Here is a 20,454-nt window from a genome sequence, read left to right on the forward strand (position 1 = left end):
ACTGTATGGAGAACCACCCTGCCAGTCTCTCCTGACCTGGTCTTCACAGGACAAAGAAGAAAGAGTCTATTTTGTTTAAGATATTGCATATCTTTAGGTCTTGGTGGCATAGCAGTTAATCTACTCTCACATGTACACATTTTCTGGGATTTAGTTGATTATAAGAGATGTGTAGGATGTACGATTGAGCATGCCACGTCAGGGTTATAAAGTCAAAACAAAGTGATCAGACCTGTCAGAATTTGGGGGTCAATATGGACAGAAGCAGAATCCTACCCTCACTTACTTGGATAGATGACCAAATCAAGATCTTAATTTGTTGAACTTTATTAAAAAACATGACCTATGTATCACTAACTACAATAAGTTCCCTTTATTTTAGAGTGGATGAAAGATGACAAGAACACCACTTACACCCTCAACCCAGACTGCATTGTTCTAGAAATAAATCTCCATGCTTAGGATACAGCATCAACTAAGTTTCAGAATGCACTTGTGGTTGGAGGGTCAAATAAGACACTTGGAAATAGGACTTGAAGATGCTAACTCTAGGGCCCAGTGACATGTCGGTGATATTTTTATTTCCATCGTTTTGTTTCTTCCCTCTCAGGCTTAGAGTTTAATAAAATTAGAAATGACCCCAAGCATCTAATGATCATTCTTTATTTTAAAACAGTCCACAAACAACCCAGGAAATATGGAAGCGAGGCAGCGCGAAGGTCTCCCGGGTTGAGGTGGAAGTGCTTCTGGTTCCTTGGGCAGTTCCCACTGGTGTTGACTCAACAGTCCACTGCCATCAGCTGTGGAAAGGGGTGGAGGGACAGCTGGAATGTGGAGTGATGTGCACAATCCAGAGCATTCCTGCTTGCTCAAACTCAAGTGGCCCCACGGGAGTGTCTTGCAACATGTTCTGTTGAGAAAAGAGGTTGCAAACCAAGGGGTGTCTGCAATAAATACCACTCGTGATGAGCAAGGTTTGTAAGTTTAAACTTTTTTAAACATTTGTCTTCCTCACTAGACACTCAGTTCTGTGGGGCAGAGACTATGTCAGAGCTGAATCACCCGACCCTGTACACAGGAGTAGGGACTCAATAAATACAAGCTGGAAGGATGGATGGAAGGATGGATTCTACCCAGCTCAAGTATAGGTAGGAACATTCTCTGCTATAGGGAAAGAAAAACAAAACACATAGATGCGTATAATTTCTAGTGTTTAAAAAGTAGGCTTGAATTAGGACTAATAGAACTTGGAGATAATTTCACCTCTTTCGATGCCCAAATGATAATTTTCTATTCTCCGAGATCCAAAAGTAAATATCTTCCCAATGTTTGCTTTGCTGGTAGGAAATGCTTTAATAAAAATAGTCTCTAAGAGGCCTCGGCATCGTTAGGAGAAAGGTATCACTCCCAGGCGCAGAGTACGCGGGTGGCAAGTCACCCGTAGGCCCCATTGCTCCACACGGGCCAGCCTTTTAGGTCCTCAATCCGTCACTGCCCAATCTTCCAGCCTGAAAGTGGAGTCCCTGCTCACGAGCTGGGGGGCAGGTGGGAAGATCTCTGGTCAACAAGAAGCTGACGGTGGACGACATGAAGCAACAGTACTGTAGTGGTCACAGTGTGATAGGATTTTACTCTCCGCTCTCACATTAGGAAGGAGTTGATGCTTGGGCCAGGTCACAGATGTTTCCTTTGGTGGCACTAATTGAAGGATAAGAGGAGTATAATCCAGCAGCACTTGTCCAGACTCCAGGACTCCGTTTATGACTCTTCTAGGCAAACACCTGCCTGTGCAGTTTTTCCTTCCAAACAGTCTACTCTCGGGTGCCCAGATCCTTGATCGGTCTCAGACCCAGAGCTGTCTGCCTGATGATTGCCCAGTATCAGGAAGCAGAGCGTACCATACTGGTGCCATAAAGCATTTGCCTGGCCACAGTCTCAGGGATGGGGTCCGGTTTAACTGACCTGAGCACATCCATTGAACATGTTCAAATATCCCCATCCCACCCCACCCACGTGAGAAGGCTCCCCAATGCTCAGGTCTGTCTCCCAAAAACCTCAGCTGAGAAGCCTCTGTGGCGGTTGGTCACTGTTGCTCGAGAGCCTGGGTATTGTAGCAGCCTGGGGGCAGGTTGTCCCTGATGTTTTCCAGGTTCTTCACATCAGCCAGAATTCCCTCTATGCTTGTCTCCAGCAAACGGAGGTGGCCCCTCTGTCGCCGTGCCCTTTCCTCCAGCTCTGACATCAAGGGCCTCAGCTGGCTGTTGATCTGGGTCTTGGCTTGGGAAAGCTCCTGCTCCAGTAAGAACAGCCGCTCTTCGTCCACAGCATCAGGCTGGTCTGTTTTAGGGAAGGAGAAGGGCGTTAGCATAGAACAGCTCCAGCGAGCTCCCCGGGCGTGAGCTCCCTGGCACAGCCCTTTCCTGCACCCTTCACAAATGCCTGTTTCCACCTGCCCAGAGCAAAGAGTACGCTGTGCGTTTCAAAGGCTTATGTCTAACAGAGAACAATCTGAAGGACGTTTGAGAGGAAGCCTAGTTATTTGTTGAGTGGAACGCAGCACGGAGTTCAACACTCTGAGGCCTCTACTCAGCAATGGAGGCTGGAGTCCTCCTTTCACGTTAGGGTCCAGAGATCACGCTCTGAAAGCTGAAGGCTGAAGGTCACAGGGGTCTGAACCCAATCCATGGTGTCTGCCTGACACGACTCAGCCGTAGGATGAGAATCAACCCCAAATTCTGCTTTTTGAGGCATCCTTAGGAAATATCTCCCTGCTTTCTATTAGAAGATCTTTAGAAATTGGCTGAGCTTCAGCCTTTATAGAGGCCAAGGTATGCTCTGCTATTTGGAGGACAGATTCCAGCTGTTAGAAAATGATGTAAGACTTTATTCTGGCCTGAGATGGTGGGAATCTGGCTGGGTCTCAGTTTATTTCCAATGTGAAATGTAATTCATTTGTTCAGGTATGTTTTACCCATAAACTAAATAAAGCTAATGTCAGCATGAAGGGACCGGCCAGTCCAGTTTAGTTCAACGAGGTTGGAGTGTCCCTTAGTCAACTTAAACTCAGGGACAGGTTGCCTCACACATCTGGCCTAAAGTGGTAGCATTTCAGTGCGTGAGTATACTATACACACAGCAATTAATCAGTACACAGGGTAGAAGAAACTCCATAACAAAAATGTTGATCTGGTGGATCTGTCCTTCACAGGGCAGGGAAGAACTTAAGAATTTGGGGTTCTACGACATGCAGAGAAAGTTAAGCAAGGTTGGGAATAAACAAAAGGTCTTCGGGAGGCACTGTGAGCTACTAGAAGAGAAGAGGAACGTTCGAGGCAAAGAAATCTCAGTGTGAATCCTGCCTACACGATTTACCATGTGATCTGCAGCCTCAGTTTATTTCCCTGTGAACTAGAATCACTTAGGACTTGAGAGACTTAAATGGTATCACACCATGAAAAACCACCCAGTGTAGCACCTGGCACACAGTAAGCGTCCCATGGTCCCCGTTACCCCTCCCTCCCCACTCTCTCATTTTCTCTTTAAAGGCTCCATTAGTTTCATTGCCCTTTTTAAGACACTACACAATGTAGCTAAGACCTCCGCTGGGGAGTGTGTGTGATCCATGGAGGGCATTTTACTCTTTGGGGCTCACTGGGTCACAAAGCAGACCCATTAGTAGAACAACATTGACTACATTGTTCTCTCAGGGTGATGATGATCCTCCGCAGAAAAACTGGGTTTTAAAGTTGTTCTACTGAACTGGAAAAGTAGAGCTAAGCCTTTTTCTGAATGTCACTGGAATCTGTGATCAAATCCCTACTTTCTTGGCCACTGTGGCCCACGCTTGATTAAACAGGCCAAATGAGGGTTTGATATCGGCTGTACCCAAATCCAGAATTTTAATTAAAATTGGTTTTCTTCCGGGAGTGATTCTGTAGGGAAACCTGACTCTCTGACACACTGCCATTGGATCTATTTTATCCTAAAAGGTTGCAGTATCTCAGGAACCTACTGTCTTCACATTGCTGGGTCATCTACTCTGTTGGTTTCACCACAGAATCACTTTGGTTTGGGGGTGATAAACAGCAGAATCAACGCAGTCCTCGACTTCACAGACCTGGAGAATTCACCTCTACACCTTCCTCCTCACAAATCCTGCTGCCCCGGAGCAGGCAATATCCTGAGCGGCCTCACCCTGCCTTCTGTCCAACCTCCTTTCTGCTCTCCTCCATCAGCTGTCCTAGCCATCTTTCCAAAATGAATAGTAACAATGTTATTCTTTTGCTTAAAAGTATGCACTGGCTTCTCAGGATCAAGGCCAGCCTCTGCCGTAGGGCCCTCAAACAGTCCAGTCTTCCTATGACGTTTCTGGAACACATACAGCCAATTCTCTGACCCACAGACCTCTGCCTCTACAGTGACCCATCTTAGAGACAGTAAAACAGAGTCCAGAAATACAAAGCAGACTGCTTGTGGTATCTGGGTCTGGAAAGAAAGCAAACTTCCAGACACCCTTAAGAAAAGTGGCAATTCGGGGCTGGGGTTGTGGCTCAGTAGTAGAGCACTTGCTTAGCATGTGTGAGGCACTGTGTTCAATTCTCAGCACCCATAAAAATAAGTGAATAAAAATAAAAGCCTATCAACCTCTAAAAAAAATATTTTAAAAAAGAATAAAGAAAAGTGGCAATTCCCATTCATCCCGGCTGGGAATAGCGAGGTTGTGGGTGCTCCACAGACCTATCAGGAGTAGAATGTCGTCCAGTGTGTTGAGCGTGTCTTGGATTGCAATGCCTGCATTCTTGGCTCTGGTATCAACTCTCTGGGCTTCTGTAATCACCTGAGGAAAAAGAAGAACAAACTTGTCTCAGATGGGAATTTTCCATATTGGTGACTTTAAAGGGACCCCCAGGGGAAGAGCAATGGCTCACCATCTGCACCGCATCCGTGTCCGTGTCAAACTCCAGCTTCTTCCTGGCCAGCTCTCCTTCCACCTCCCTCATCTCGCTCTTTAGAGTGGCCAGTCCCTTTTCCATGGCCAAAGCCCCATCTGCTGTCACGTTGGCTTCCAAGTTCAGACTCTCTATCTCCTGGGAGAAGAAAAGGAGCCAGGGACGGAAGGAGAGAAGGGGGTGAGGTTCAAAAACATCCCAAGGACAATTGTAGAAAAAATACAGCTGCAGCCAGGGCCTGTTGGGTAAGTTGGATGAATAGTGAGAGCGTCAAACTGGGGTCACACCCTTCCCCAAGCTCTGCCTCACACAACATGATCCCGGGATATGTCTCCACGGGCTGAGAGGGCCAGCATGGAGATACTGCTTCCCTCTCAGTTCAAAGTTCACCAAATGCTGACCACAACTAGGAAGGATTTGAGAAAATCCAGAAGACAGGGAACTCTTGTGTGTCTCTGTCATATTCCTCTGCCACCATGGTCTTTTGAATGACTTTACTAGGACCCACAAGACAGTTGAGTTTGCAGTGCAGAGGATGAATGGGTACGGTTTGGAGTTTTGTTTTTAGAAGGACAAAGCTTATCAATAACTTCATCAATAGTTTTAGCAAGCTCCAAATTGCTGGTATCTTTATGCTAGAAGCTTTATTAAGAGAGGTACATGAAATTGGTCTTATGCTCAAGGGGCTTAAAATTAGAAATTATTTTTGCAGGTTATTGAGTGATCTAAGAGTAAGGCCAAGTAGTCTAGATACCAAGAGATCCCTCTAGAAGCACAAGCTCTCTAGCAGTCTGCTTTCTTGGGAGTTAAGAGGCCCTCTTCCAACTGAGCCTCCCTTCCACTGTGGTGCTTAACCCGTGGGTTGCTGGTACAGCTTGTTTATCTACCCCATCACACCAAGTGCTCCTCGAAGAAGGGCACTGGGTCTTTTTTTTTTTTTTTTTTTTTTTTTTTTTTAATCTCTGTATTTCTGGCATCAGGCAGAGTGAGGCCAGAGAAAAATGAGTAAGTAGACTTTAGACACAGGATACCGACTGGCATAAAGGCCCTAGCGAGAGCCCTTCAGTCTCATAATCTGGAATCAAAACATTGATGACAGGTGTTGGAGGCTGACCAGTTAACTCCCTAAAAGGTATGTTGAAGTCCTAAATCTCAGTGCCTCAAAATGTTACCCTCCTGGGACACTGGGTTGCTGCAAATGTCATTAGCTACAATAAGGTCATTCTGGAGCATGCTGGGTTCATATTCCAATGTGACAGAAGTCCTCATAACAAGAATCAGAGACCTAGAGTGGGAGAGCACCATGTAATGGCACAGGCAGAGATTAGAGGGACAAAGATGCAAACCAAGGGACACCAAGGACTGAGGACCACCACTAGAGGCTAAGAGAGACAAGGAAGGATTCTCCTCTAGAACCAGCAAGGCGGGGCAAGGCTGATGCCTTGACTTTGGATTTCTAGCCTCCAGAACTGTGAAAGAATAATACCTGTTATTTTAAGCCAAAAAAGTCTATGCCCTGGAAAGCCAATATGGTAGACCACCTCAAAAACAATCTTGAGTCAGTCACGGTGGCCCATGCCTGCAATCCCAGCTGCTCAGGAGGCTGAGTCAGGAGGATCACAGGTTGAAGGTCAGCCTGGGCAATTTAGTAAGATCCTGTCTCAAAATAAATAAAAAGGGCTGGGGATGTAGCTCAGTGGTAGAGCACCCCTGGGTTCAGTCCCAGTATCAACAACACCCAAAGCCAACAATTTTGGGTGGTTCTTCTCAAAACTGTCCAAAAGGGAGCTAAAAATGGGGTCTCCAACACTTGGTTGATTACAGCCCTACAAATCAATCTAACAAAAGGGGTGACCAAATGGATCTGGGGCTTTCATGGACCACCCCAGGCTCTGAGCCATCGGGGTCAAAATGACCCTTCCACACGAATATTGTGTTTGGTGCTACCTGTGCCAGCCTGCACCTCAACTTCTCTTTACCTGTTCTATCTCGCTGGAGATCTCCAGGGCCTCCCTCGCCGCCTTCTCTGCCCGTTGGGCATCAGCAGCGGCGCTCCCCAGGGCTGCTTCAGCTTGCTGGGTCTTGTCACTGGCATCTGCAACTCTCTGGCTGATGTAGGAGAGTCTCCGCATGGCCTCTTCAGCTTCTGCTTTCCTGTCTTCAACCTGCAGGTCAAACTCTGAAATAAAGAAGAAAATTGCTATTGCAGATGAAAAATAATCTGGAAACGAGTGAAAGGAGCTGCTGTTTTAATGAAAAATGGCTGAAAGAGTATCATTACAGACTGGGGGGGGTAGTTATGGCGAGGATTACTCCTTCTTATCCGAGAGAAAGCATCTTAAAGGAAGCCCTGGAGGGGCCAGAGTAAGTCATGAGTCACCAGCATGGCAAGAGAATCAAGACCCCAAGGTGAATAAAAAGCAGCAGAATCTCTGGGACCCAAGCTTCAGTCCAGAGCCTTAAGTCCTAAACCGTCAATGACAAGAGTCGAGGGTTGGGTAGAATGAGTACAGGGGGCCGTTCAAGGAAGGAAATTACAAACATTTAGGAATGTCCATCTTCTATTTGAAGAATCCTAATATTTTAACCAAATTTGTAAGGCACCACCCAAACCTCCTGAGGTTTCAATGCTGTGGCAAAGGTATCTGTCCTCTCCACAGGGCAACCATATGGGTTGATGTTGGAACCAATTAGGCTACGAAAAAGAAAAAGAAAAAGAAAGAAAAAGAAAAATATCTATAGAACAATGAGATGTTGGATCTGTGGGGAACCTTAGGATTTACTTAATTCAACCTGTCCACTTTAAAAAGAAAGATGTTTGGGTCTAGTAAGGAGGCGTGAGTTATCTAGAGTCACAAGTGAGCTCACCCTGGCCTCCAGGCCCAGCAGAGATGGGAACTCCAGCCTTTTGACATTTAGTTCAGTTCTTTCCACTATCTACACTGAATATTAGTGAGTTTTTTCTTTAGAAAGATATTTACTAAGAATCTATTAATATCCCAATCTACCTCCCACTTAAAGAGATACTCAAGGACTCAAAGCCCATCAGTCATGACTCTACTTTAAAATACTCCAGTGATCTGAACCATGAAGCACCACTAACCTCTGAGGTTCTTTAGGATGTTCTCAACTTCATAAAAAGTGGCATTGCCCATACTCAGTGCTTCTTGGGCTCTGCTTTTAGCAAGGTTGGCACGGGAAAGCAGCTGATCCGATTTCTGTAAATAGACAGAACAAGATTAGAGTAAGTACATTCCTGCTAGCAAAATCACCCTGACACATTTCTCTTCATGACAACAGAGTGCTGTGATTCACTGCATGGTCTAGGGGTGCTGGGGCAACCTCTCTACAATCTTGGACGGAGCAAACTTTATAAGCCAACCACACATGCCACTTAGAGAAATCTCCCACTTTAGTCCACCAGCAGGGACAGGAATAGTTTTGCAAATCACAATTTTAAACTCTAGGTGCTTTCTGAAGTCAAGCTAATATACAGACCAGAATTAGACCCAGGAGGCTTGGGTCCTATTCCAAGGGTTGAGTGCTGACTCAGTGGGTGGAGCTAATTACATCAAGGTCTGTCTCAGTTCCTTCCTCTATGAGCATGGCACCATGACCTTCAGAGAGCTTCAAATGGGCCTTCTTGACACGTTCATTCACATGGTAGGCAAGTTAACAAAGTAACGAAAGGATACCTGTCTCTCATTTTTTCCATTCTGTAAGAGCTGCTGGGTTTCTTTTTCCCAGTTTCCCAGATTGCTCTGCACACGCTTGAACTCATCCATATGCCTGGTCACCAGGCTTGAGAGAGAATCAGCTTTTTGTCTGATCCTTTTTGCTTCCACCTGTAGGCCCAAAGAAATGAGTGAATCTGACTTTCTACTTGCCAGTTACCGCACCAGCCTTGTTAGGACCTGGTACCAGTGTTGAAAATAGCAACAGGCTTAAGAAGTCAAGAAAACAGTCACTAGCCATCCAGGCGCACAGACTAACAGAAATGAGGCACTAGGCCCAGGGGAAGTCAGGTGACGGGGCCCCCTAGCATCAAGCAGGTTTCGTTTGTGTTCCTTGTTTTTTTATTTTTAACATATTTGTATATATATATTCATGGGAACCTGTGTCCGAGGAAGTCACTGGGAGGGTTTTTTGCTGAAGGTAAGAAGCTGAATCTTCTGAATAGCTGAACTATGGAACCAACCTAGATGCCCTTCAACAGATGAATGGATAAAGAAAACTCGGGGACACACACACAATGGGATATTACTCGGATTTAAGGAAGAATGAAATTACAGCATTTGCTTGTAAATGGATGGAGCTAGAGAACATCACGCCAAGTGAAATAAGCCAAACTCCCCAAAACAGAGGCTGAATGTTTTCTCTGACAAGTGGATGCTAATCCATAATGGGGGTGGGGATGAGGAAGAGTGAAGGAACTTTGGATCGTGCAGAGGGCAGTGGGGAAGGGGAAGGGCAATGGAATGAGACGGACATTATTACCCTACATGCATGTATGATTACACTGCTTGGGTGACTCTGCACCATGTTCAGCCAGAGGAAGAAGTTGAGCTCCATTTGAGTACAATGTGTCTAAATGCATCCTACTGTCACGGATAATTTTTTAATAAGAGGATTAATGGCAGAAACAAGGCGAAAACTTTTGCTAACAAAAGTCCACTGTACAGAGAGATGCACCAAACTTTACAATACTTTTCCCCACATTCCAACAGCCCCCAGAACTAGGGAAAAGATATAAAGCTTTTACCCACTAACAGGCTCAGGATGAAAGGTTTAAGAGTTGGGGTTTAAGAACAAGAAGGTGGATAATAAGAATCACGCACACTCTTCCTACTCTAGAGCAAGAAAGGTGGATGCCGTGGTTTGAGTAGGGGTGGGATCCCTCATAAGTTCAGGGTTGGGTCCCCAGGGTGGTACCGTTGGGAGGTGCTGAAGCCTTTGGGAAGGAGGCCTTAAAGGGAGGTCCTTAGGCCATTGGGGTGTGCCCTGGAGAAGGATCGTGCAATCTCGCCTGTCCTCTTCTCTCGTTCCTGGCTCAGGATGTGAACATTTGCTCTGACACAGCTCCCCGCTAGTGCCATCTGCCACCTTCTCCAGAACTAAGCCAATGCCTTTGAACCTCTGAAATCATAAGCTAAATAGACCTTTTGTCTTGGTAAGTTAGTTGTCTCAGGAATTTCACTGCAGTAACGTGACGCTGACTAATACAGTCAACATGGAGAAAATGCCGAATGGCTGAACAGTATGAAGGAATCCCCAGTGAAGGAGGTATTTATGGTTCTTCACAATCAAGCACACAGGCAAGATGCCCTCACCTTAAAGGACCCATCATCGACTCTCTGAAGCCCAGACACTGAATCCAGAAGGCGGAGACTATGCTGATAAGACCTATCAGCTTCAATGTCAGTTTGGGTGGCCTCCCTTGACAACTGCTGGGCCAGGGACCTGGTTTTCTCCAATCTGTGGGGAAGAAGAAGAGACAATTGAGGGGGAAGATGGACTTTGAGAATTTACTTTTTTTTTCTAGTACTGGGATTGAACCCAGGGCCGTGAGCATGCTAGGCAGGTGTTCTACCACAGAGCTATAAAGCCCAGTCTTTATAATTTTATTTTAAGGCAGAGTCTCACCAAGTTGCCCAGGCTGGCCTCAAACTTGCTATCCTCCTGCCTCAGTCTTCTAAGTGGTTGAGATTACAGAAATGTGGTAAGAATGTCCTCCTTTTAGGAGAATGGACTTTTTACATCTCACCTGCAAAACCAGCCCCAGTCACTTAGGCAGGAAGGAGAGAGAAGGCTTCGGAAAGAACTGGAGAGCAAAATATTTTCTTATAAAAAAAGAAATGGGGGAATGTAATGTATAAAGCTGCTCCCCCACCCATCAGGTGCAGTCATTGTCCCCGCCTCCCAACCACTTGTCAATCTGTGAACATCCTAGCTAGCTATTGGTTCATCAGTCAGCTTGCAAGTATCCTTCTCCGATATTGGTCCCCTGTTAGCCCGGCAGAATTCAACTGTTTTACTGTAGCTTCCCCACCATCTTTTCCATTCTTCTGTCTGTCCTACTTACTTCTCTCTATCCTCCTGGCTTTCCACTCTCTCTAGTGCGTGCCCTTTCTTTTCCTTTCTCTTTTCCTCTCATTTTCTCTCTTACCCTGCAGGGAGATACTCTGTTTGCTTAATAAACTCCCTTATGTGAAAAAAAAAAAAAAAGAATGTCCTCCTTTTATAAAAGCCAAAATTTATCTGATTGCTTTAAAAGTACATAATTGTAATAACCAGAATAACCAAATAAAGTTATATGTGAGACATGTGACCCTCACCACAAACTCAACACAAGCCTTATAGTTAATAGAGGTTGGAGCAGAAAAATTCAACCCGACTTTCCTAATTCCTGGTAATCAAATGCATTCTCATGTCCCTCATATCATCAAGTGGGTATTGGCACACCATTCATCCACTACAGGGGGTGGTCATCTCTCCAAGTAGTGCCATCTCTCAATCTGACCAAAATTTTACTTAAGTTAATCAACCTTTTCTTCTTCCAGTCTTAAAGATATTTGCTTTCCCCAAAGTAACACGCTCATTCTTTTATCCCTTTTCATAAAGAAATATGGTACCTCTTGAGTATGGTTTGCATTATACCCCGAGAGGATCCAGGTTTTATGGGCCAAGTGAGGACCCATTGAAACTTGCCTTCCCATAAGTCCTTGTACCACAGAGCTGTCTGAGATGCCACTTCCGCCCCCTCCACTCGGCGGACCCTGGTGGGCCAATGACAGTGCTTGTTTGGAATAGTCCTCCGTTTCCCTTGCTAGTTGCTCCATGTTCCTGGCCGACTCAACATGGCTAAAAGGATTAAAAACGAAGAATTAGCTTTCATAGCAAAGGGGTTCCCTTTCTGCCTTTCACACAGATAAAGAGAGAAGAGTAAGGAGACTGGTTTGATTTTTAGAAAAGTCAAAAAGAACTAATTCAGATTAGATGGAATTAGAGGAACTATCAAGAAGCATGCATTCTGGAGAATTCACCTCCCATCACAGACCCATGGTGGGCTCTTCCGTTTATGGCATGCTTAGAGGAGGTGGCACTGGGGACGGGTGGGAGCAGTCTCAGGATAACAAAACATTGCCCCTGTAAGCTGTTTTCTGCAGGAAGAAACCCCTAGATCCTACCTTGTCCAGGGTCCCACTCACTACTGCTTTGACTGCAACTCTAAACTGAGCCCACAACTAGGAGAAGGAAGTTTGTCAATGAAAGTCCCCTGTAAGAGTCTGTTTTCCTGATTCTAGGATGTGATGTTTAAAAACCAAAACAAACAAACACACTAGGGGCTCAGGAGGCAGCCTATGCTACAAAAATCCAAGCCAGCCCCCTTCTGCTGACTGAATTCCTCTTGAGATTAGCAGTCTGCCCCGCTACTGAGCAAACCTCTAAAACAGGATTTAAAGTCAGAGGCAAGGACCAAGGGAGCTAGCACCAGGTCCTGCAGAGCTGGTTTCCAGGAGGAAGTGTCCGTCGAGTACTTGCAGACGAATAGCAAACAACTCCTTGCTACTCATTCCCAGGCTTGGTGTGGGAGCCTAGGAGTCCCTGAAAGCTGCAGAACATCCTTTTCCAAAGGCTGATTCATTTCACATGGGCCTGAAGAATCGCATCTGATAGACACCAAAGCCATGCTGTGAGTCACAGAGAAATCTGGGAAAGAAACACCCCCGCCCCTGACTCCTGCCAAGGACCCTGTCCAGTGTCCACCTACATATACTAAAAGCCAAGCAGTTAAAACACAGCTTCAAGGCAGGGGAGGCTGCAAAGGAGGCGAGAGGGAATGAACTTGGTGCTTGGGTCCCAAGTAGCCCACAGTTCTTGTTCAAGTTCGGCCTTGAGGAGCTGCCCTGGAGCAGAGGAGCCTCTACTGCTGCTCACCTGTCTGCCAATCTTGTGGCCTCCTGAGCCAGACTTTTAAAGGCACTGGACCCCGTATAGTGATCTGAGGGAGGAATGTTCTGTGGAAAAAGGAGACTTAGTTAAGACTTTGCATTGACTGTGGAGCCTAAGCAGGTGCAGTTGAAGTGTGAGAACCACTGGTCATCAGTCACACAGATTCCACATCCTGACACACCAAGAGTCTCAATTCACCATGAGCACAGTTAAAAAAAAAAAAAAAAAGCATGTGCCGATAAGAACAAAGTAGAACTCCAAGTTCCAGAGTCTCTATTAAGATATGGGAGCATTTAAAAATATATGCTTGTGTATACATATATATATATATATAAAGTCCAGTAGCATATACCACGTTACAACAGCATTTGTTTAGCAGTAATAGGATCATAGGGGATTTTTATTTCTTTTCTGTATTTTGTACAAAAAAACTTTTTTGTAATCATGGAAAAAAATGGGTACACATTATTTTAAAATGTGATTTCTTCATCATATTTCCTGTTTTCTCCATTCATCTTATCTTCTTATATTATTGTCACCACAGACTTCTTCATTCAAAAACAGAACAGGGCTCAATCAAATCCTTCCTTCCTACCACACTGCTAACGGCACCGGCACCGTTAGGGAAATCCTAGTGGCAACATCTATCTTTCATTTGAAGAACTGTGTTTTATGAGCCACTTCCTCTCTTCCCGCCTGACATCCTTCTTTCTTCCCCCCTTCCCCCTTCCCCCCTTCCCCCCTTCCTTCCTTCCTTCCTTCCTTCCTTCCTTCCTTCCTCCCTCCCTCCCTTCCTTCCTTCCTTCCTTCCTTCCTTCCTTCCTTCCTTCCTTTTCCCTCTCTCTCTCTCTCTCTCTCTCTCTCTCTCTCTCTCTCTGTCTCTCTTTCTCTCTCTCATGCAGCTGACATTTGCAACCACTACATACCATGCTGTGGGCTAAGAAGGCAAATATGAACAAAGGTAAATCCTGCAGAAAGAAGGGCCGAGCGGCAGGGCCAAGATGAGGCTGTGGTTAGAAATGAATAAGGAAGGAAAAGAACCTGATGCAGTGAAACAGGGAATTGCAGGAGGCCAGAGACATGAAGAACAGGGGGAGCTGTTCAAAGAAGAGAGGTCCAACTACCTGCCAGATGAACCAAAAAGCCCAGACAGAAAGCAAACAGGGGGAGCTGTTGGTGGTCCCCTGAGCAGGGATTCTCAGTCCCCCAGCCCAGCCAAACCTACGGTGTTGCTCAGGGAAGCTTCGCTTTCCTCCAGGCTCAGGCGCATCTGGGTGGCGAGCCTGAGGGTATCCTTCACTCGGTTCTGGTACTGACTGCCCAGGGCCCGAACCCGTTCTGCTGTGGTCTTGAGGTCATCCAGGCGATTGCGGTAGCTGTTCTCTTGGTTCCTCACCTTGTCCAACTGGCGACTAAGTGCCCTACTAACACCTGAACCCAGAGAAAAGGGAAGATGAGCGCTCTCCAGGGCGGCACAGAGCTATCTAACGTGATGGAGGGTTGACTGGCCCGTGGCAAAATGACAAATACCCAGTAGATCCATCATTCAGGTGGCAGAGGAGTGTCACAGACAGCTCCTCCACCCGGGCAAGGGCTGGTGGAGACCCTGCTGAACCAGGGTCCAGGGAAGATTCTGTGACCTGTGGCTAGCAGTTCTTTCTAGACATCAGTCCTCTTCTGGCTAAAGGGAAGTCGGCCTTTCTCACCTTCTGAGATCTGGGCTTCTCTCAGGATGTCCTGAAGGGCCTGCTCAGCCTGCTGCATCCTGCCTTCCAGCTCTGTGCCATGTATGGTGCCACCACCACCCTGAGCCTTGGAAATCAGGGCCTCCAGGCTCTGGAGCTGCTGCATAAACTGATCCATCTGAAACAACACCAGAAAGAGGACCAGAACAGAGGATGGAGACCACGCCCAGCACCAGGTACCCAGGGGCAGGAGCTAAACACCCAGAAATACGCCTATGTCCTGGTGGTCAAGAGTTTAGACTTCAGAGCCTGGACTACTCTAGCTCGGTGACCTTGGAAAAGTCACTTCCTTTATCTACTAAATGGGGACAATAAACATAGTAGTACTGCCTCATAGAGTCAGGACTTGCACTAAATGAGTTAGTATTTGTAAAGTGCTTAGAACACAGCTTCAAGAAAGAGTTATGAAAGGTTCGTTCAACAGACAACATTTAAAAACAAGTCAAGTGTGTTCTATGTTTGAAGTTCTGTTTGGGTTTTTTAGTCCCCCACCCCTCATTCCAGAAAAATAATAATAACAACATCAGGTTCATTCTTCTCTGGAACTTGAGTGGGAAATTCCTGGGAGCCATTCAAAGTCTTTGCCCCTCCTGGACTTCACATATCATTAATGTGTTTATGTTTTCTGCATTCATTTTACAAGGACTTCTGTTAGGAAAAATGTCTGCCCGGGAAGTGGCACATTACAATGGCAAGAACCGAACTCAGAATCTGGAAGACAGAGTGGCATTCCCAGTTCCAGCTGGCTATATCACTTTGAAAAATAGCAAGTATTTCAAGACTTTCTTTAACCGGTGAAAACTGAGTCCAGAATATCTTTTCTTCCAACTCAACTAAGTTACCATGATTATCAAACAAGACCATAACTGCCGAAGGGGAGTTGAAAATAGTATATATAAGAAGATAAACCTATATTATTATTATTATCATTATTATTATTCAGAATCTTTTTAGTATAGCAAAATCTATTTATTTATTTATTTATTTATTTATTTATTTATTTTCAGTACCAGGAATTGAACCCAGGGGTGCTCTACCACTGAGTTACATCCCTAGCTCTTATAATTTTTTATTTTGAGATGGGGGTCTCACTAAATTGCTGAGGCTGGCCTTGAACTTGTGATCCTCCTGCCTCAGTCTTCTGAGTCACTGGAATTACAGGTGTGTGACACAGTGCCTGGCTAGCATGACCATCACAAAAACAAAAGCAAAGACAGGACACTAGCGGGGCGGCTCCTAGATCCAGGGCCAAGCCAGTCAGTGGGCTCATGAAGGTTTGATTCTGGGGTGGGCGGTGGCATGGAGAAGCAGGCATACCTGAGTCTTCACTTGATTGTAGCAAGCCGGACAGCTGGCTAATGCTTGGTACTCACAGTTGAGGCCACCAAATCCTGGCTTGCAAATACAGCTGCCATCACTTCGACACTCCACAGGCTCTGAGCCCATGGGGTTGCAGTTGCAAGCTAAAGACAGGAGACAGACAAATGGAACATACTCGTCAAACTCACCCCAGCAACTGAGGGTGTAGCCAAGATAAAAAGGAAGAAGATCAAGGCTCCAGTGGTGAAGAGCCCTTTGTTGCCGTGGGTTGGATTCAATCCTTGGCTAGGCCTCCAAGAACATTCCTAGAGTAGGCAGACCTCAGGACTCACCTGCATGTTCGTTCAGTGTGTGTGGATGGGAAGGTATTCCTCTCATTACACTGTAAGCTTGGTGGATATTTTGCAGACACTCTGGCTTTGCTCCTAAGGTAAATAACATTTCCTCTGGGCCTATTATGTGTGAGATGTAAACATTCCTCTGTTTCACAGATGAGGAATGCGAGTCCTCACATTGAATGGTTGAAAAATCTGCTGCAGTGAGAGCTCAGAAAGAGCCAGTGATGTAGGAACACTGATGTAGGACCTGCCTTTGATGTAGGAAATGCAGTAAGAAAGCAGTACTATTATTCATTTGATCAAATTTACTTAGCATCTACTATATGCTGGGTTCCGTTTTCAGAGTCAAAGATAGAACAATGGGTAAGACACTGCTCTAATGACCCCAGTGATTCTCTGGGTTGGTACATCCTCAATGCTTTCCAAACACTGATCAGGTGCACTACCATTATTTGCACACATATTTGTGCCTTCCTTCTCAGCATACAAGACCCTCGGAACCTGGGACTGACTTGTTCATCATTATAATCTTAGTATCTAGGTCCACACTATGTACCCAGTTGGTGCTTGATATATAGTTGAATGTAGACCAATGTCTCTGGACTTGAAAATATTTAGTATTAATAACACCAAACAGCTAAAACTGCAGAGTTTACAGTGTGCTTTCTCATATGCCTATTTATTTTATTTTTGCAAACACTGAGTTAAATAGTAGTCAAACATATGAGGACACTGGGATTCAAAGGGATTAACTGGCATGATGAGCACAATGCACTAGGTATCTCACAAAACTGGGGCTTGAATTCAGCACCACTAATATCATACAGGATCTTCTTATCACAGGGTATTTTCCAGTACATAACATCACAGGAAACCTCTAGGTTGGGGTCAGGGCTGGGGATTCATGCTTCTCGGTGAGAAGCCCCTGTTTACAGAGAGGTGCTCGGGCATTTCCAGGCAAAACTGTGGTGTAAAACTCTTTCAGGAGACAAGTTCTTGAGTTCTGGATCTTGGGGTATCTGAGATTTTTGCCACTAAGGACTGAGTGTTGGGCAGGCTAGCCCCTCTAGATCTGAACTTGCCTCAGGAATATAACCTGTGCAGAGGAGGGCTGGGCGGGGGGACCCGTCCCATCCATGCTTTGATCTGAAGCAACTCTTAGGAATGCTCAGTCATGGCTGCGGCTTTGAAGCTGAACCTCCTTTGGAGGACTTTCAACTGTGACCTTCCACACCCCAATTGATGCAGACTTCCTGAGAGGGTCTCTTAAACTTCTCCACAGCCCATCCCCTCCCTGCTTCCGTTTGCTCAGGCTTGGTCTCAAGTCATTCATTTCTCTACAGTAACAGGTCTGGCAGCCACTTTCCCAGCTACTTGCCTCAGGATTGGGCACAAGACCTGGCTCCATTTTATCTCCTCTTCCACTTAGGAATGTAAACCTGACCTTTTTCATGTCTCCCACCCAGCTATAACCATTTCAGAGCCTCTGGCTCTGCCTTCCAGAGCCCTGTGTTGGGGAAACTGGTCTTAAGACCTCTGATATGGGGGCTGGGGCTGGGGCTGAGTGGTAGAGCGCTTGCCTGGCATGTGGGAGGCACTGGGTTCGATACCCAGCACCGCATATAAATATTTATTATTTATTTATATCTCCTCTGACAGATAAAAGGTTCAGGCTGTTTCCAGGTCAGTTTAGTCATAAAACTAAAGTCACATCACGATATTACGGGCTCCTGTCCTTGCTTTATTTACACGTGTGCATGCAGGCAAGCTCATACGTACACGTACACACAGTCTGTCAGGAGGCACAGTCCTACCTCGACACTTGTCTGCTGGGTTGGGAGCCAATGGGTCCCCAAAATAGCCAGCTTTGCACTGGTCGCAGTTGACTCCGGCCGTGTTGTGAATGCACTTCAAACACCTGCCCGTCAGCCGGTCACAGTTCCCAGCGGCACTGGGGTCCACGTTGTTGTTGCACTGACAGGGCTGACAAGGCCTCACCGGGCCCCGCTCCCCAAAGGGGTCCCCAAAGTAGCCATCAGCACAGAGTTCACAGCGAGCACCTGGGAAAGAACAAAGGAACAAATGGCCAAAGCCAGACTGTCATCTGTTGGCAGCAAGGTTAGACACGGAGGCCTAAAGTGTGAGAGGCAGGGAAACGTGCTTCCTCCCTGACCCCAGAACAACAGTGTCAGGAACAGGTGCACAGTGGGTTGGCACCACCCTGCCCCCAAAGTCCCTGCAGATTTTGGAACAGCAGCATCACGAGGAGTCTTAACTAGTTGTCTGAGGAAAAGCCAGCAGCAATACAGAAGTGGTGAGATTTCAAGAGATTCCACCAAGGCTGCTGCTGAGTTTTCTTTCAGACTGACCAACACAGGGATGTGACATGGGAGAGGTGACTAAAGTTTGCTTCTTTACTTTGGGTCATTAGAAAACCACTCAAGGGCTGGGATTGTGGCTCAGTGATAGAGCGCTCGCCTAGCATGTGTGAGGCCCTGGGTTCGATCCTCAGCACCACATATAAATAAAATAAAGGTATTACATCCACCTACAACTACAACAAAATATTAAAAAAAACAACAACTCAAACCATGTATTTGGTCAGCAACCTTCATCTCCTCATTCCAAACCTCCCAAAATAGGATTCCACGTTTCCTCCCGTAACTGCGCACGCTGCCCTCGCCCTCCACCTCCCCTCTTGGTATCACAATATTCTTATTTTTAGAAGAAGCACATTTAGATTAACCCCAAGTCATTAGAATTTTCTAGAAATTCCTCAGAATGGACGCTCTTGATGTGACTTCACAGTATCTGGACAGGAAGAAGCTGGCTACAGAGCAGGCCTGTGGCCTTACCAGTCACCCCAGGGGGGCAGTTGTTGCAGACCACCTCCTCGGTCTCAGGCATCACTGAGCAGCTGAACCCATTGTGACAGGGACATGGCTTGCAGCTGCGGGGGTCGTGGGGATCATTGTAAAATCCAAGGGGGCAGTCGGCACATTCGATGTCAGGATTCTCGTCCCCTGAATAACAGTCTCCTGGGGGGCGGAAGAAGAACAGGGGGCAGAGAAAGGAGCAGGTCAGATCACACATTTCCTTAAGATGAGCAGGGTCCACGTGGTGCCCATGTCCTTCCTCTGAAGATTTCCCCAGAAATTTTGACACTGGCATTCACCCCTGCGTGTGACCAAACCTACACTGGGCCAAGACCTTGATTTTGAGCCTCATTCTTCTGTGCTAAGTAATGCACCCTTCCTCTGCTATGCACAACTTAACACTGCTCCCCTGTCCTCCGTGGGCTGGCGCCACTGGTTGGCCCATTCATTAAGATCCCACCTTGCCTTTGATCTCCCACACAATTCTTGGAACTCGACACCAACTCCCCTACCTTGCATTTCCTGTAACCTAGCACCTTTCTCACAACCTTGTGGCATTTCCTTAATGAAAAGCGCTGAGTGTAATAAGGCACCCTGTCCATCTTCCCTGAGCCCAGCCCCACTCTCTCTAATCCTTCCCCATCTCTGAAATGAGTTCAGGCATAGGATTCCTTACTCAGCTCTATGTTTCACAGCAGACTGGGGTCACCCCCAGTCACCTGGTCCAGGTGTCATTTCACTCACCGGTGTCTGGGTCACAGGCCCCTCCCCCTTGACAGTTACAGGGAACACAGGTGCCAAAAGGCCCCAGTCTTGCTGAATCTCTTTTGTAGCCAGAAGCACAATCCTGGCAGAACTGTCCCTTGTACCCAGCAGGACATATGCAGTGTTCAACCCAGGGTGCTGGGGTTCCAGAGACAGGGCGGGCTGAGACCAGGGTCACGTTGTCCATATACCCAGTACCTGCAACAGAGAGGACAGGCTAGAAGTAGCAAGTGGGAAGACTAAAAGACCTGCAAGCAGGCCTCTCCGGATGGTATTTTTCTTCACTTCTGACAGGTGGTGTTCACACAGCAGTCCAGCCTTGGGACTGAGCACACAGTCTCCAGAGCCAGGAAATCATGGTTCCAATTCCTCCTCCAGCCTCACAGGCTGTGTGAACTGGCAAATCACTTAACCTTTCCATGGCTGCGTATCCTCAACGGCACAAGAGAACTGTGCTATCTTCTAAATTTGTGTTGAAATTAAATGAGACAGTGTACATTGTAATACA

The 20,454-nt window shown here is 46.4% G+C and overlaps 1 protein-coding gene across 1 annotated transcript in view; it reads right to left on the reverse strand.

Annotated features, from left to right (window-relative positions):
* Positions 1 to 352: 352 nt before the first annotated feature.
* The window catches only part of Lamc2 (laminin subunit gamma 2), a 57,857-nt gene continuing 37,755 nt past the window's right edge, over positions 353 to 20,454 (reverse strand). The window contains exons 9-23 of the mRNA XM_047521350.1: positions 19,926 to 20,144; positions 19,161 to 19,343; positions 18,120 to 18,365; positions 15,965 to 16,110; positions 14,609 to 14,765; positions 14,128 to 14,333; positions 12,888 to 12,967; positions 11,658 to 11,810; positions 10,280 to 10,424; positions 8,645 to 8,794; positions 8,053 to 8,167; positions 6,929 to 7,128; positions 4,929 to 5,087; positions 4,738 to 4,837; positions 353 to 2,337 (exon numbers count right to left, since the gene is read on the reverse strand). Coding sequence (XP_047377306.1) covers positions 2,084 to 2,337; positions 4,738 to 4,837; positions 4,929 to 5,087; positions 6,929 to 7,128; positions 8,053 to 8,167; positions 8,645 to 8,794; positions 10,280 to 10,424; positions 11,658 to 11,810; positions 12,888 to 12,967; positions 14,128 to 14,333; positions 14,609 to 14,765; positions 15,965 to 16,110; positions 18,120 to 18,365; positions 19,161 to 19,343; positions 19,926 to 20,144 — 2,513 coding nt within the window. The 3' untranslated portion in view covers positions 353 to 2,083. The remainder of the gene's footprint in view (positions 2,338 to 4,737; positions 4,838 to 4,928; positions 5,088 to 6,928; positions 7,129 to 8,052; positions 8,168 to 8,644; positions 8,795 to 10,279; positions 10,425 to 11,657; positions 11,811 to 12,887; positions 12,968 to 14,127; positions 14,334 to 14,608; positions 14,766 to 15,964; positions 16,111 to 18,119; positions 18,366 to 19,160; positions 19,344 to 19,925; positions 20,145 to 20,454) is intronic.

Source organism: Sciurus carolinensis, chromosome 12 (assembly GCF_902686445.1).
Source record: "Sciurus carolinensis chromosome 12, mSciCar1.2, whole genome shotgun sequence".
Taxonomy (NCBI): domain Eukaryota; kingdom Metazoa; phylum Chordata; class Mammalia; order Rodentia; family Sciuridae; genus Sciurus; species Sciurus carolinensis.